Below are 16,937 nucleotides of genomic sequence, written 5' to 3'. Positions count from 1 at the left end.
CCCCACCAGCCAACCCTACCCATGACGACATCATCCCCAACTAGTGCAGCGGATGGTTTCGCAACTGAACCCAAAAAGCAACTGAACCCAAAGAGCAACTGAACCCAAAGAACTTCCAATGAATAAACGCCCTGAAAAGACACACGGCCTTATGTCCCATCGGGGGACCAAGAGGATAGTGGGAAAAATGAAAAAAAGACACCCGGACAGCGAAGTGATGGATCGTAGGAGTGACATACCGACGTAGTGGAGGAGCCACGGTAGGCCGGGATCGGCGCAGTCTTCCATGACGGCTTCCAGCGTGCTTCCGCCGCCGTATCCCGCCGGAAGAGAAAACCGCAGCTGTGCCAGGCTCTGTCGACTGCATGCCATCTCCGCGCGGTGGAGAGGACGACGATGTTGACGATGGTGGATAAGCCGATAGCAGCGTGATGGCTGCGACACGAACGCGGTCGGTCAGTGTCTTCCGCTGCCCTCAATTATCCACGGTTGACCACTGTTCTTACTCCATATACAGAGCTGTCTGCTGTGTGTGTGTGTGTGTGTGTGTGTGTGTGTGTGTGCGTGTGTGTGTGTGTGCGTGTGTGTCGCTTTCTGTCTCAGTCTCTCTCTCTCTATCTATCTATCTCTAACTCTCGCCCTCTCTTTCACTTTTCCTCTCTCTCACGCACACTCTCCTTCCTTGTTTCCTTCTCTCACTCTCTCTTGTATTTTGTATCTTGGGGTCCCTCTCTTGTATTTCACAAGGCACAGATTCTCCTTGGAATGTGCTCTCTCGTAGACCGTTAATGATCGACGGTGAAACGCAGCAGCAGCAGCACACGGTTCGTGGCGACGTTGGATACACCGGTGTGTGACAGTCTGCCACTAACAGTGGCTATACACTACACAGCGCGTCCCACGCCAGGCTATACGTCGTTACCAGTGACAACCGCGTGTCTCCAAGCAACTGCGCCTCTCTCTCTCTCTCTCTCTCTCTCTCTCGCTGCCTCTCTGACACACACACAGTCCTACGCGTGGTCCTTTCTCTCGCTGGCAGCCGCACCAGTGTCACACACACGTACACCAGCCAGAACGACTGATGTTACACCCGTCAATAGCGCCTACGCTAAGGTTGCGAGACTCAACGGTACCAGTACGACGCACACACGCACACCAGCCAGTACGGCTGATGATACACCTGTCACAAGGTCAACCACATCGTAGCCGACGACGACAACGACCACTACAACTACCCGCCATTAAGGTTCACAGTCAACCGTCGCGCGATTTACGCAACCGGCAATAAAGTACCCGCCGAGCGACAACCAGTGCAGAAAGTGAAATCACCAGCATTCACACACAGGCCCGCACGTGCGGTGAGAGAGTGACTGCCTGCCTGCGTGTTTGAGCGAGTGTGTGAGCGTGTGCTCGTGGTGCCAGGTGAGAAGGAATCAGCAGAGCGTGGCAGAATGAACCCCCGGCACTGGCGCATCGTCAAGGTTCGAGGCACGTCTGACGATACTGCCACCGCCGCCGCCGCTACCACCGTACCGCCGATGCCAAAAAACCTGATTTTTCGACGAAAATAGCAGCCATGTATTGTAATCTTCGCTACCCTGCCACCCATGTGATTTCGGCTGGAGTCGGACGACTTCCCCCTTCACGCACACACACAGGCGAGCTCTGTCCGTGTGCGCGTGCGACTCCCCGCTCATCGATGCGTTCTCTACTCTTGACTTCTTTTTGAAATTAGCGTACGGCACACATGCGGGCTGACCATGGCGGCTGTGTGGCTAGTATAGCCGCTGCACGCGTACGCGCCGCACGATGGATGCATGCAGAGAGAACAGTTACTTGTCTATGTTCGACGTTTACGACTTGTGCGCGCACTCACGCAGTGCGTATCTTCCGGTCTCTCATGAAGTCAACTAGTGCTGCGTGGCGGTACTACACAGAGCGGGGGGACCTTCATACGACGACGCCTCGCTTCTGTTACTCCCCCCTCTCCCGCTCTCTATTTCTTGCGCGCGCGCTCTCTCTTTCTCTCTCTCTCGCTCTCTTGCTCTCGCGCTCTCTCTCCCCTCTCCCCCTCTCTATTTCTTGCGCTCGCTCTCTCTCTCTCTATCCATCTTTCTCTTGCTCTCGCGCTCTTTCCCCCCCTCTCTCTCTCTCATTTTCTCTCTATATATCCCTATCGCTCTCTACAAGCAGCGCATACATGTAACCGCTTTTAATCTTTTCGCAATCTTTTTTTCGACACAAACGTGCGTTGTTGCAAGAGAAGGCAGCCCGCGCGCGCAGGCACCAGCAACAACGCCACCGAGAGCTCGTGCCTGCCACAAACCCTAATTCCCCAACCGACCACCCCCCCTCCCCAGCCCACATAAACTATTGCCCAGTAACTCGGGACAAAAAATGCACCAGATGGCCGGTGAGCGAGCAACCACGGCGGGGCCGACAACAACAGAAGCGGTGAATGTAGCCGGCGGCTCAACGTAAGGCGCCTATATACCTTATAAGCGCCATCTGATAGCACCTCCTGACAGCACCTAGTTGTTAAAGAGTCCCCCTCCTGGCTCGCCCAACTGACTTCCCAACGGTCACTCTCTCTCGCTGTGAGAGGTGACCAGAGGCCGAAGTGACCAGATAATGCCTCGGACGCTACCCGAGCGACCAACACCCCCAACCCCACCCCCTCGAAGAGACCGCCGACAGATTTCACACTAGAACTCTTACAATCAGACATGGCCGTTGGTACTTTGTTGTATTACTGTTGGTACGTACTTGTTACTGTTACCATGAATACATGATCTATACCCACAGTGTGCGTCCGTCTGTGCGTGCGTGCGTGCGTGCGTGCGTGCGTGCGCGAGCTCGTTTGCACGGTGTATGGATAGGTACGTTCACGTTAATGGTGCTCTCGGTGGCTGGAAGTTAACGTGTTCCTGCTAGCCGGGGTGAATGCGCCCCATGCTCGCTCGCTCGCTCAGATGTTTACACGAAACGAATTTCAAGGTTTAATAAAAATCGCCCCGAGCAGCAGTAGCAGCAGCAGCCAGCCCTGCTGCGAGCCTCACCGAGTCAGAGTCAAATGCGGATGGCGTGGCGGGCGGGCCGTTCACGCAATATTGACACACCTGTAATCACTCGTTAAACCTGTTCGCGCTCGCTTCGTTACTGCAGGTACGCGGCGACGTCATACTCGCGACGTAATACTCACGGAATGCAAATCACACAGCGATATCGTGTGCCGGCCGGATTGTTGCCACAGCGACAACATTTGCGCAGTCGCTCGCGCGCACGATACGTTTGCATAATATGTCAATTGTAAAACAGTATCGATGCTCAAACACGCCTCCGGTGCAGAATGTTTGCATTTTACACATAACGGATGATGTATTTTACACCTGCGTTTGTTCGTGATCTGGGGGGGGGGGGGGGTAATGCGTACATTACATTACACTCACATGTAAGCTAATGTTTCATCACTGGTTATAGCCAGCTGAAAGCTAACATAATGGCATGAATAACGATCCGGCTCGAGGATTCGTGACCGGACGCATGCCATCGCGTCACACGCACGCTGATGATTCACCCGTTGCTGCAATGAGAGAGGGGGTGGGGGAGCGTATACCACGTGAATATGCAGATACTTTCCCTCAGCTCCGATTAACTTTCACATCACGTTACTGTGTTACAGCACTGCAGAGGCAAGGGGGAGGGTAAGTGCTGGCCCGCTTACAGCAACAACGAACTTAACAAATAGGTCAACTGGTCACCGTATTTACTGCCTTCATAACAAGCAATCCTCTCTGACTCTCCACACACTCTGACATATTTCCTTAAAACTTATTTACAGAAAGACAGGCTGTACAACTACCTGATACTGTTATGCACAGTGATACAAGTGTGTGTGAAGGTGTTAATGTGTTACGATCAGTCGGATGACTAATGCATGGCGTATGAACGTGTGGCAAGGTTTACAGAGCCAGCATTTAGCGGCGACACCTATTGCCACATAAAACCACATTCCGGGAATATAGGGTCAATGAGAAGTATTATAAAAGGTGCAAGTGATTACCAGAGAGCCTGCGCATGAGCTCATGTATATCTAAGCCTTAACTACACTGCGCTAGTTTATAAAACAAACATCCTGCTAGTTTTTACTCTGCTGTAGGGCTGCTGCGAGCATGTGCGGTGATGAAAAGGTGGCGTCGTTAGCAGAGGAAAGCACACAAGAGTTCGATATGTGAAGCTGTCAGACTCACCCAGCTCTGCCAGATGCAAAGGAAGGTCATCTTGTGATTCTGCCATCAGAGAGGCTTCACTGTGACCAGGGCTTCACCAGCTCAGGGCTTCACAGTGATTAGAGCTTCACCTGTTCAGGACCTCCCTAGCTGGTCTGCAAGGAAATGCCAGGAACTATATAACACGCATATTTGCACCTGGTACATGCACAGGACAGATGCAATTAATGACGCTAGGAATTTTTAAGCTTTTACAAGGTTAACAATTCATTAAAATGTGTGAATTACGTTACGTCCTTATTTTAGCCAATGTGTTACAGGTATATTTCATTTACCAGTATGAAAGCAGAGATAATATCATGTGGCAATACTGTAAATGAGATACAAATATATATATTGAGTTAATTATTTTTGGGTGTGTTAGGATGCTAGATCACTCATGGATAATGGGATAGTAACATACATATCATGATAGCGACATGAAAACTAGCGACCTCCATCAATTAACCGTTAAACCAGGGAAAATGTGACCGAGAACTTTGTATTTTCTGTTTAGCTTAAATAAAATTACAGGCTCCACGTGATGATTGTGCCGAACGAGTTGGCAGAAACATCTGACAGTGCAGAGATTATAGTCAGGTGTGTAATCAGTGTTTGTGTATGAGCTTAGGTGTGAAGAGTGTATTGCTTTGAATGGTCGATAAATAGGTATTGACAACAATAAAATAGAGATATCGCACTGATAATGCACTCTGGTGGCAGGCTGTGGTATTACTTTACCACATTGATAACAACAGCCACTTCTTTCTCCAGCTCTCGGGGAAAGGTACGAGAACACTCAGAACGTCTGTACTACAATAATATTCCTAACCATTGTGCAATATTACAAACTTGTAAAGGTAAACATGCGATGTATAAATAAACATGATTGCCGAGCAAATATTGTCGAGTGTATGTGCATGCGGAATCAGTGTTTCCGGCCCACGTACATAGTACAGAGAGAAAAAAACATGACACGCGCCAATCACTGATAAGTGAGTTAGCCATTATCACTTCGGCACTTTAGAAAGTTTTACTGATAGTGTTTGCTTATATTTGGAGCTTGTATGTATTATGACCATACCGGGACTTTATCGTGGACTGACCTCCCTGGTAAATTCTCCAGGGATGTTGGTATTATTTATCATAGAGTAACGTGTGAACAAACTGATTTGCAGCAAGTTAGCTTCCAGGACTCAGTAGAGTAATTATAAATTGTTGCATAAACAATTTCCGAAGTACTCCCATGAAAAATCTACACTGGCATACTTTTACTACTCTCATCTGGGCATCGAGGGATGGCTTTTCTGTCTGCATCCACTATTTATATTCGTGTTTGTGTAGACGTGTGCATTTATCACAAAGATACGGACTCATTTATGATACATACACACAGTCACGTGCTGAGTGATAGCAAAACTAGCAATAAAGGTGCGCGGTGCAATCTTGCTTAACACTAATGTTAGTATTGCTACCTATTACTATTAGATGGCATCAACTGCACATGGTGAGGATGCAACTCTGCTTGAACTCCATCACGTGCAGTTTATGAACCAGTGACAGTGAATCTATGAATAATGAAGCGATGCTTCTACTATTACTAAGAGTAAGACACAGTCACAATTATGTAAGGCTACAGGCTAGTAGTAGTAGTAGTACTAGTAGTAGTAGTAGTACTAGTAGTACTAGTAGTAGTAGTACTAGTACAGTAGTAGAACTAGAAGTAGGGCAGTATAGATAGTCTGATCGAAATTTAGCTACTGTGATGGGGTCAATTATCGTGTAGTGATCAGGGGTCACCAACTGTTTATGCTGTGTCAATCTATGTGGATTTTCTACACATCGTTAAACTAATAGTAATACGTGGAAAAAAACGCGATCAAATCAATGACTGACATGTGTGACAAAAGTGACACAACACAAACAAGGCCTGATCACGCCAATTACGATTAGGCTGGGTGAAATCAGAGCATAACACACGTGCCCATATAGTAGCAGTTGTATTTTAACCTACTTACAAACTGCGATTGGCAATAATAGTCTTGATTTTGTTTGTTGATGTTCTGGAAAAAAATATCGGGAAACAGACATAATATTTTTCTGCTTACAGACGCTGCTCTTTTATTTTATTGTTATAGTGCCGCTCGTGGCGCCATCGAGAGGAATAATTGAGAACTATTTCTATGGCTAGATAGGTAAGTGGGAGTTTTGAACGAGTGTGGCGAGATCTTTTATATGCGAGATGTTGCTATAGACACTGTAATATGACATTGAAACACATACCTAATTCATCCTATATTATAGTATAGCTTTACAGTATTGATGATTATTATTAAATTAATCGGGTTGTTGCGCGAAACATGTCACATATCATATTATGAGGCTGTGAATCGCGTCTGTGCAACCAACTGTGAACCGTGAACGTAACTTACTGTGTGCAGAGATGTGTAAATTACATAGTAATAATACTAATATACAATTATACATTATAAGTTAGTAATATTGCACACATTGTGCTACTACAGTAACGTTCATTGCACTGGCAGACAATAGCAAGTTGAAAACGAGCAGCTTCCAATAGCCATGGCAATGCTGAGGCTCTACAGCAAGTCCTCTTCTCAGAATCAGGAATCAAAGGAGCGTCTGCTGAGCAAGCTACAGGCTGCCGCAGGTAAACGGATGACAAAATATGTGACTATGGTAGATGAAAAGTTCCAGAAGAGAATGTTCAATTAAATTAGATGTGCCACCATGCAGTGACAGAGTTACGACCTGGCATGTTGCACCACCTGGTGGTTGTATATATACACGTCTGGTTTAATTTTTAATGCCGTTAAAAAAGAGGAGCAAGTCTAACAGCTGTGCTTGTTGTTGTTGGCATGTTCAGAGTGGAGACAGTTAGTTCAAAATTTGGTCAAAAATTATCAAGCCCAGTAGTTTTTAGTGTGGTATGATCTAGAATCCACTCCATTAATTTTAAGTGGCAAAATGGTCACAGTTTTCCAAACATGGATTCTTCATGATGTTTCTCTATAGGATGCATACAGCTGATCGGTTTAGAGACAGAGATATGCTACTACATCTCTTCAACAACACATGCATCTCAGCTAGCATCACCTGGGTTTCTGCGCAAGTTGAGATGGCTTCTCACAGATCCATTATATCAGGAAGAGCTGACCGTGAAATCCTCGATTTCAGAATTTACAAATGAAAATAGCAGCAGTCTCTTGCTGGAAATTGGCCCAAGGTGAATGTCATTTAGTCCATGGTACATGGTGGTACCTCAATTTCCTATTAAGCCCCTATTAAGATTGAATTTCCTATTAAGATGGCTAATCTATCTAGCAAGCCTCGTCTCTTCATCATACCTGTGCAGACATCACTAATTATGTCATCAGCTTATCATAGTACGCTTATATCACATCATATATATATATATATATATACATATACATATACATATAACACTTCAATTCTATCACTTAATCTTTCTTTTGGCATCTAGTCTAGCATTTATTCCGTTTCAGGCTGAACTTCTCGACAGCTTTTTCTACGAACGCTGTGTCTATCTGTAACTTTGTCGGTCTGTCACATGTTGACCGCATCGAGAAGTCAACCAGGTTCCTGCTAAGGTTTCAACCAGCAGATCCTGCGAGTGGGGACTATGCACGAATCACGAAGCAGCTAGTAAGCTATCATTCTTACTCATTACCTCATTGCAGAGAGTATGTATACAGTAATATAGAGATATATAGAACGTGGTTGCGCTAGCCTTCATAGGGAAGGTGGGTTTAAAGTGTGGATCACAAGAAGAGAAACACATTTAACAATGATATCGACCTTCGCACATTGTAGTGAAAGGCGAAATTATCTCGGCTCAACTGTGGGTTTCACAGTTTATAAACTTACTCCATGATTCTTAATACCTGAGAGTCACGTCGTACACTGTGTGTTAATTCGTGTTTAGGAAGAGAAGTTGGCAGCATCACTGCATGATAGGATGACGGAGTGTAGGTACTTCCAACCACTCAGCAGCTTTGACCTGAATGTGAAACCAGAGCCATGGTATGAAGTAGACGTGATAGGGCAGGGTCGAAGCGCAATGGAGCTGGCAAGCACAAAACTAGGCAAGTTCATAGCAAGAGGTGTCTATAGAATAATTAATATTTATTTAGGATGGTGAGATTATATATTATTAGACATGTTAAAGCCATGATTTGAATTATGGTAAGTTTAGCTTGTTTTTCCTTACATTATGTTAATGTTTGTAGGTTTGGCATTCGATGATTGGGATTTGGACTTCTACACTAAACTGTTTACGAAGAATGTTGGTAGAAACCCAACCAGTGTGGAATGCTTTGACTTAGCACAGAGCAACAGGTAAGAGATTAATGTTGGGAGGTTTTCAATTATTTCATACATGATCCATTTATATTTGTTTATAAATATGTACGTATATAATAATGTTGATTTGTTCTTGAATCTGCATGTGCACATATAACTGTATGTATCCATGTGTGCAAATGTGCATGCATGCGTGTGTGCGTACGAGCGTGCCAGCGTGCATACATGCGTGCTGTGAGTGTGTGTGTGTGTGTGTGTGTGTGTGTGTGTGTGCGTGCGCTCGCGTGCAGTGGCGTGGCGTGGCAGCGCGGTGCGCTACGGTGCCTGTGGGTGTAACATACGTATCTTATATATATATATGGACAGCCAACCAGGTTATCTTTGTACTTATATTTGTCTTCACAGTGAGCACAGCAGGGCATTGGTTCTTTAAGGGCCGCATGTTTATAGATGGCGTTGAGTGTGGTGACTCTCTCCTCGACATGGTCATGTCAACTCAGGAAAGCAGCAACGCTAATAACATCATCAAGTTCTGTGACAATAGCAGGTTTGTGCTCGCCACATCAATACATTATTCTCCCCATAACATGTGAATGAAAGAATATGAGTCACTTATCATTTGCCAATGACAATGCGCTAGCTGCATGTTTGCATTACATCTAGCAATGTTATAGGCCTAGTAGATACATGTTTGTGTTCTATTCACCGATGCATGCTGCCCCCTAGCAGTCTTATAAATAATTAAACTTGTTAAAATGTCCCACAGTCTACATTGTATACAGTACACAGTCCCATCAGTACCATATGCTGATATGCCCACAAGGGGGCATCACTAGGAGTGGTCGGGACGCAAGCATCTGCTCTATTTGCTTACTAACATCACAAGGGGGCAGCACTAGGAGTGGTCAGAATGCAAGCATCTGCTCTATTTGCTTACTAACATCACAAGGGGGCAGCACTAGGAGTGGTCAGAATGCAAGCATCTGCTCTATTTGCTTAATAACATCGTATCTCCCAGCGTGGTTGCCTCTCTGTATGGTGCATTGCAATTGTTCTTATTGCTATCTATTCTTCCTACTAATACGATGTGTGCTGTGCGTGGTGCAGTGCGATTGAGGGCTACCCTGTCACCATACTGAAGCCTACAGATCCCGGCAGACCCTGTTGTTTCGTGGAGAAGGCAGCATCCCTGAGACATATTCTCTTTACCGCGGAGACACACAACTTTCCCACCGGTGAGTCGATGGGAAATTGTGATCGTGTGTGTTTGTACACGTGTAAAGTGGAGGCTCGTACGTCGCTACGGCACACATATCCTCTGCATTATCCCCCGTAAAGATGTGACGTGCTTTCCATTCAATGCTACGCTGCTATATATAGTAGTAGAGCTAGGGGTAGAGTTTACCTGCGCCAGCTTTCCCTTTCTTACATACCTAGGCTAATTGCTTTCATTTCATAGTGCCTGCTTCGCACGCTGGAGGTTGTATGCTATGTGCCAGTTGATGATATGTACCAGTGTATGATTACAGATATTTACATTCATTTTCCTTAGGAATCTTATCTGTTAATATAAAAAAAAAAAATTATTGTTAACCTAAACTGGTTGAATTCATGGACTAATTAATTAATTAATTATGAAATTATAAAGCAATATTATTCGCATTAATGTGTCCCTGGTTGCCTCATGTATTTCACTCTGCAGTGGTTGTGTTTCAGGCGTGGCACCGTTTCAGGGAGCTACAACGGGTACTGGGGGTAGAATCAGGGACGTGCAGGCTGCAGGAAGGGGAGGACACGTGGTTGCTGCCACTGCTGGCTACTGCTTCGGCAACCTCCACATCCCAGGTGCATACCCTCAAATACTTCCCCAGCTTAACGAAGCTTCCACGTTATAGTCTAATCTGAGATGACGAAGCTATGTTAGAATCTATTCTTATTTTAATGGCACGTGGACTTTGCATTTCAGCACATGTACGTGGCTTTAATCACTGACAAGAAGCAATGAGCTTGAAGGAATTTGTGTCAGGCAGTATATAAGGCAAAAACCTAGAACAATTCATCTGTCGTGGTAGTATGTTACCCTGCTCTAATAGTCTGTAATAGTTCTGTTGCAGTAACATCTGCTGATGCTGGCTACATTAAGCACTGTAAGTCTGTCTCTGTCCTCGCAGGCTACTCTCTACCCTGGGAGGACGAATCGTTCGTCTACCCTGCGAACATGGCGCCTGCGCTCGAGATAGCGATCCAGGCGAGTGACGGTGCATCGGACTATGGTAACAAGTTTGGTGAGCCCGTGTTGGCTGGCTTCGCGCGCTCCTGCGGTGTGAGGCTGCCGGGAGGAGAGAGGAGGGAGTGGGTGAAGCCCATCATGTTTAGCGCCGGCATCGGCAGCATTGATGCTGCGCACGTCACCAAGGAAACGCCGCAGCCAGGTATAGCTAGCGATCACTTCAGCCCAGATGCTTCCTGTTTTTCCCCGTGTAGGTTTACTTGTGAGTCGCTGACAGAAATTTGCTGGTTTTTCAAATGATTTTAGTCGAACGATTAATTATTATTAATATATGATATATTAATATGTATTAATATAATTACTACAATTAATTATTATTAATATCTAATATATTAATACGTAATACAAATTAAGTTAAATTCCGAGTCTATATTACATCCTAATGTTTCTGCTTTTGGTGATTGAAACAAACAGACGTAGCTTCATTGGCACTCTCCTGAGTCATGTCTCTCTCTCTCTCTCCATACTGCAGGCATGCAGGTTGTGAAGCTGGGAGGTCCCGTATATCGCATCGGCGTTGGGGGCGGCGCCGCCTCCTCCATCCACGTGCAAGGCGACAACCAATCAGAGCTGGACTACGGAGCGGTGCAGCGAGGCGACGCCGAGATGGAGCAAAAGCTGAATCGTGTGATTCGCGCGTGCGCTGAGATGGAGGCTGGCAACCCCATCTGCAGCATCCACGACCAGGGAGCCGGCGGCAACGGTAACGCACGAAGCCACCTCGACGATGAGTCTTCGCTGTCTGTTGTCCTGAGGCTGTGAGGTACCCTCGAAATTTGTCGAATAAACCTACCTTTCAGCTCGTACCTTGCGAACCGCTGGGAAACTTTTACTAGCATTTTCCGAGTGGCCAAGCATACCTTAGATAATTCCAATATTTGCTGATGATTTACAATTGTTGTGAGATTTTTCCTGAGTAGCACAGCATGCCTGAGCTGCTATCTGCACAAGGACTTGCCGAATTCTGGTCACTTTGTACCATAAGTGTAAAAACATCCCCTGCACCTACTGCAATATCAGGGTCCGCACGGGCATGGAAATGTCCTGGAATTTGATACGACTCCATGTAAACTCCTTGAATTTTAAAATATTGTGTTTTATACTGGAATTGTCCTGGAAAAGTTGTTATTGCCCTGGAAAAGTACTCAAAACTCCTGGAATTACATAAAAAATATAAAGCAATAAATATGTAATTGTGTATAATGTAAATATGTATAACTATAAGTTTATAAGATGTGCATGTTTTTAATCTCCTTAACCTCATAATGAATACCTTTCACAGTTAATCTCCGTTTTTTTTCTGAATCAGAAGTTTTCATGTCCTCTATTCCATGTAATGTATCTTTTCAAGTCTGAAAACACTGAATTTTATTAAGTTAAATTCGACTGCACTTGTCTGATATCGCCAAGCAGTAATCTCTACTGTTGTTGTTGCTAGGCAACGTGTTAAAGGAGATCGTGGAGCCCGCTGGCGCCATCTTGCGGGCGTCGGAGTTTTCGTTGGGCGACCGTACGATCAGCGCGATGGAGCTGTGGGGAGCCGAGTATCAGGAGAGCAACGCGGCACTCGTGCGTGCGAGCGACGAAGGCAAGCTTAGGGAGGTCTGCGTGCGCGAGAAATGCCCCGTCGATTTCGTAGGGACGGTCACCGGCGACGGAAAGGTTAGAGACTATAGAAGTAACGATACGGTATTGATGCGTATGTGGCAACGATAGGACTAGATTTTAGTAGTAACTTACATTAGAGGAGTATAGATGCATATCTGATGGCAAGGTTATGTTATGGAGGTAACTATGTGGGATAGGTACATATATGATAGCAAAGCTAAACTGGGATAGTGACTATATGATATTGTTACATATATGACCAAAGGTTTGTGGCAGATGTACTTCCACGCTATAATATAGATACTACACTCAACCCAGTGTTAGCAGCTACCTCTATATAGAATGGATGTCTATCAGTATAGGACACATGGAATTTCCTAGAAGTAGTGAAAACACCTCTTAACTCCTGTTGTAATGGACACTTTTGAGGTTTTGCTTGACCCTTGTATATAGCTTTGACTGTACACAGTATAGATATGTATGTTAACAATGGTAATAATTAACTACTAAATTAACCGACCATGTGATTGGATCTCTCCGCATCATCATCTGTAATTTATGCTTGCAGGTGATATTAGAGGTAGGGAGCGAGATCGTGCACGAGGTAGAGAGTCGTGTCACCGACAACGCTGCGCTGGATCATCAACAAATCGCACAGATACAGCAACACCTCTCCCACCGCGACATCACCGGCGACTCCGCCCCACGTCCCGCCCTCGCACCGTCCACCGGCGACTCCGCCCCACGTCCCGCCCTCGCACCGTCCACCGGCGACTCCGCCCCATGTCCCACCCTCACACCATCCACCGGTGACTCCGCCCCACGTCCCACCCTCACACCGTCCACTGGCGACTCCACCCCACGTCCCGCCCTCGCACCGTCCACTGGTGACTCCACCCCACGTCCCCCCCTCGCACCGTCCACCGGCGACCCAGCGAACAGTCAAGCCATCAACGGTCAGGCCGTCAATGGTCAAGCCGTCAATGGTCACCTCAACTCGATCACTCTCTCGTCCGACCGCTCTCTGTCCGGCTCTGTCCTCCGGCCGGTCGAGCTCGACCTGTCACTCGTTCTTGGACGCATGCCGAGGAAGACCTTCCACCTGGAGCGCGTCGTGTCGCGGCTGCAACCCCTCCACCTGCCAGAGGGCGCCACCGTGATGGCAGCACTGCGGCGGGTGCTGCGGCTGCCGGCTGTGGCGAGCAAGCGCTACCTGACTAATAAGGTCGACCGCTCTGTGGGGGGGCTCGTCGCGCAGCAGCAGTGCGTCGGCCCGCTGCACACGCCGCTGGCCGACGTCGCCGTCGTCGCGCTCGCCTACCGCGGGTCACGCGGCGCCGCCACCGCCGTCGGCGAGCAGCCAATCAAGGGGCTCGTGAGCACGCAGTGCGGGGCTCGCATGGCGCTCGGCGAGGCGCTCACCAACCTCGTGTTCGCCCGCGTCACAGCGCTCGAGGTAAGCGTAGAGTCGGTCAAGCGGTCTCGGCTTTCGAGCTACTGACGCAGTGAAATCTGATTTTGTTAATTTTTAATAACGTTTTATTGATGTTTAATAATTCTAAGTTAGGCGTCTCAAATATCAAGTTGACCCAACATTACAAAAATTTAAGGAAGTTTAGCCGAGCACCAGTGATTCATCATTGAAGCTAGGATTTTCTTGCTGGATGTAATATAGTAATATATAAGTAGATAATACAATAATAGATGATATAATAAGTAATATATAAGTAGAAGAGTGTTGTATGATGATTGACTGCTGCACACAGGATGTCAAGTGTAGTGGTAACTGGATGTGGGCTGCCAAGCTACCAGGGGAAGGTGCTGCCCTCTACGATGCTTGCAGCGCTCTGTGCACGACTATGAGACAGTTAGGAGTTGCCATCGATGGCGGGAAAGATTCACTGAGTATGGCTGCCAGGGTGGGCAATGAGACAGTGAAGGCTCCAGGTAATATATGCAGGCTATAGCTATGTCTATACCTGTACAATTTCTATACCTATATACATATACTTATACCTGTGCCTGTATCTGTACCTATACCTATATCTACACCTATACCTATACCTATACATATAATACCTACCTACCTACCTACCTACCTACCTCCCAGCCTGCCTACCCATACCCACCTACCTTCCTACCTACTTACTTACCTGTGCCACCTTGTACGCATACTTGTGCATCTACTATTAGAGCTATCTTACAAGAGCATGCATTCATATATTAGCATTATGGTATAGGGAAGCTATACCACTCATTAGTTGTGTCGGTATATGCTACATGTCATTTGTAACATTTTTAGGTTCGTTGGTTGTGTCGGTATATGCAGCTTGCCCGGACATCTGTGCTACAGTCACACCTGACCTCAAATGCCCAGGAGGAAATAGTGAGTCCACTCCTTCAGCAACACAGCGATTTATTCGCTGCAGTAACCGTGACACTGAAACATACATTAATCAACACCTGTGGTGGTATTTTACACGATATACGGTGTCATCATCTCACAAATTGTTTTAGGTACACTGCTGCATGTTCGGTTTGGTTGCCGTGGTAACCGGCTTGGGGGCAGCGCCCTTGCTCAGTGCTATGGTCAGATAGGAGACGAATCGCCGGATATGGATTTGCCTGAAGAGTTCGCTCAAGCGTTTAAGGCCACACAAGCCCTCATTGCAGGTATTCTAACTTCACCTCTCACTACTGAATACCATGTCATGATCACAGAGACCGTGTACTAGAAAGTCCAGCCAGGAGATGCTTAGAAGACCTGAGAATTGTGTTGCACAGTCATCGAGCAGTGTGGTATAATTACGGTGTTTTGTGACAGATGGCGTTATTGTGTCTGGACACGATGTGAGCGATGGAGGAATAGTCACTTGTCTGCTTGAGATGGCATTCGCCGGTAACTGCACGATCAACGTGCAGCTAGAGGGCAGCACCAATACGATGGCCACGCTCTTCGCTGAAGAGCTTAGAATCGTGCTCGAAGTTGATGAATTGGACGTGAGCAGAGTGATGGAGGCGTATGGCGATGTGTCCTGCTCTGTGGTTGGCTCATGCAACTCCACCGAGAATCCCAGCATGTGCAAGGTAGTGGCAGAGAAATGTATGTTAGCCTAAAATTGTGCACGATATCGTGTTATTATATATGTGCATGTGTGCGAGCGTGCATGCATGTGTGTACGTGCGTGAGTGCGTGCGTATGTGCGTGCATGTGTGCGTGCACGTCCATGTGTGTGTATACAGGCAAAGCTGTGAAAGCAGACGTCTCTATAGAAGGGACACCTGTCTATAAAGGACACTTTACGGGTGTTCCATTTGAGTAGCAGTTATATGGTGAGACCACATTTACAAAATGGCCACCTGTCAATAAACAATGATTTTGTTATTTCCTCCGAGTGACTCCTTTATGCAGGTTTGACTATATACATGTGTTGTAGGTGGCATTACGATGACGGCTGCTGGACTGGAATGACGGACGTTATTACATCTGTTCTTTACACAGATTTGCGTGAATGGGGAGCTTGTTATCATGGAAACGACAGCTAGTCTCCGGGATCTGTGGGAGGAGACAAGTTTTCAGCTGGAGCGTCTTCAGACCAACCCGACATGTGTCGACCGTGAGCGAGCGGCGCTGCGCTGCAAGGGGGTGCCACAGTACATGTTGACCTTCGACCCAGAGCTCATCCCACGTGGGGTTGCAGGTGCGCTCGGGAATTCTGTTCTCAATTGCATACTAGCTGACATTTGACCCTTAGGTCATCCTTTACGTTGTTGCAGGTAAATGTACGTGTGCATTATATTCACTAGAAAATTCCACAAATCACATCTCACTCGCATGCCATCGTGCACTAGCTTCAGATGACGGGTGCCCCCTGGTTGCGATCGTGCGCGAGGAGGGCAGTAACGGCGACCGTGAGATGGCGGCGGCGATGGTGGCAGCAGGGTTCACTGCATGGGACGTCACAATGCAGGACATATGTGCAGGAGCCGTCACACTTGACAGATTCACCGGTATCGCGTTCGTAGGAGGGTTCAGCTATGCCGACGTGCTGGGGTCGGCTAAAGGTGACTGGGGTCGGCTAAAGGTTACTGGGATCGGCTAAAGGTGACTGGGGTCGGCTAAAAGTGACTGGGGTCAGCTAGTGGTGACTGAGGTCAGCTAGAGGTGATCGGGGTCAGCTAGTGGTGACTGAGGTCAGCTAGAAGTCACTGAGGTCAGCCAGAGGTGATTGAGGTCAGCTAACGGTGACTGGGGTCAGCTAGAGGTGACTGAGTTCAGCTAGAGGTGACTGAGGTCAGCTAAAGGTGACTGAGGTCAGCTAAAGATGACTGAGGTCAGCTAGAGGTGATCGGGGTCAGCTAAAGGTGACTGAGGTCGGCTAGAGGTGATCGGGGTCAGCTAAAGGTGACTGAGGTCGGCTAACGGA

At 47.0% G+C, this 16,937-nt stretch overlaps 1 protein-coding gene across 1 annotated transcript in view; it reads left to right on the top strand.

Annotated features, from left to right (window-relative positions):
* The first annotated feature begins 6,470 nt into the window (after positions 1 to 6,470).
* Positions 6,471 to 16,937, top strand: part of LOC106809367 (phosphoribosylformylglycinamidine synthase-like) — a 16,230-nt gene continuing 5,763 nt past the window's right edge. Inside the window, 20 exon segments of the mRNA XM_014812431.1 lie at positions 6,471 to 6,527; positions 6,815 to 6,939; positions 7,305 to 7,515; positions 7,796 to 7,955; positions 8,236 to 8,395; positions 8,540 to 8,648; positions 9,018 to 9,030; positions 9,032 to 9,159; positions 9,720 to 9,847; positions 10,329 to 10,457; positions 10,784 to 11,044; positions 11,375 to 11,605; positions 12,341 to 12,564; positions 13,079 to 13,966; positions 14,277 to 14,457; positions 14,813 to 14,896; positions 15,028 to 15,183; positions 15,335 to 15,597; positions 16,013 to 16,211; positions 16,363 to 16,575. Of these exon segments, the coding sequence (XP_014667917.1) occupies positions 6,852 to 6,939; positions 7,305 to 7,515; positions 7,796 to 7,955; positions 8,236 to 8,395; positions 8,540 to 8,648; positions 9,018 to 9,030; positions 9,032 to 9,159; positions 9,720 to 9,847; positions 10,329 to 10,457; positions 10,784 to 11,044; positions 11,375 to 11,605; positions 12,341 to 12,564; positions 13,079 to 13,966; positions 14,277 to 14,457; positions 14,813 to 14,896; positions 15,028 to 15,183; positions 15,335 to 15,597; positions 16,013 to 16,211; positions 16,363 to 16,575 (3,826 nt within the window). The 5' untranslated portion in view covers positions 6,471 to 6,527; positions 6,815 to 6,851.

Source organism: Priapulus caudatus, unplaced genomic scaffold (assembly GCF_000485595.1).
Source record: "Priapulus caudatus unplaced genomic scaffold, Priapulus_caudatus-5.0.1 Scaffold349, whole genome shotgun sequence".
Lineage (NCBI taxonomy): Eukaryota > Metazoa > Priapulida > Priapulimorpha > Priapulimorphida > Priapulidae > Priapulus > Priapulus caudatus.
The sequence above is the reverse complement of the archived record's forward strand: the minus strand, read 5'-3'. Positions and strand labels throughout refer to the sequence as shown.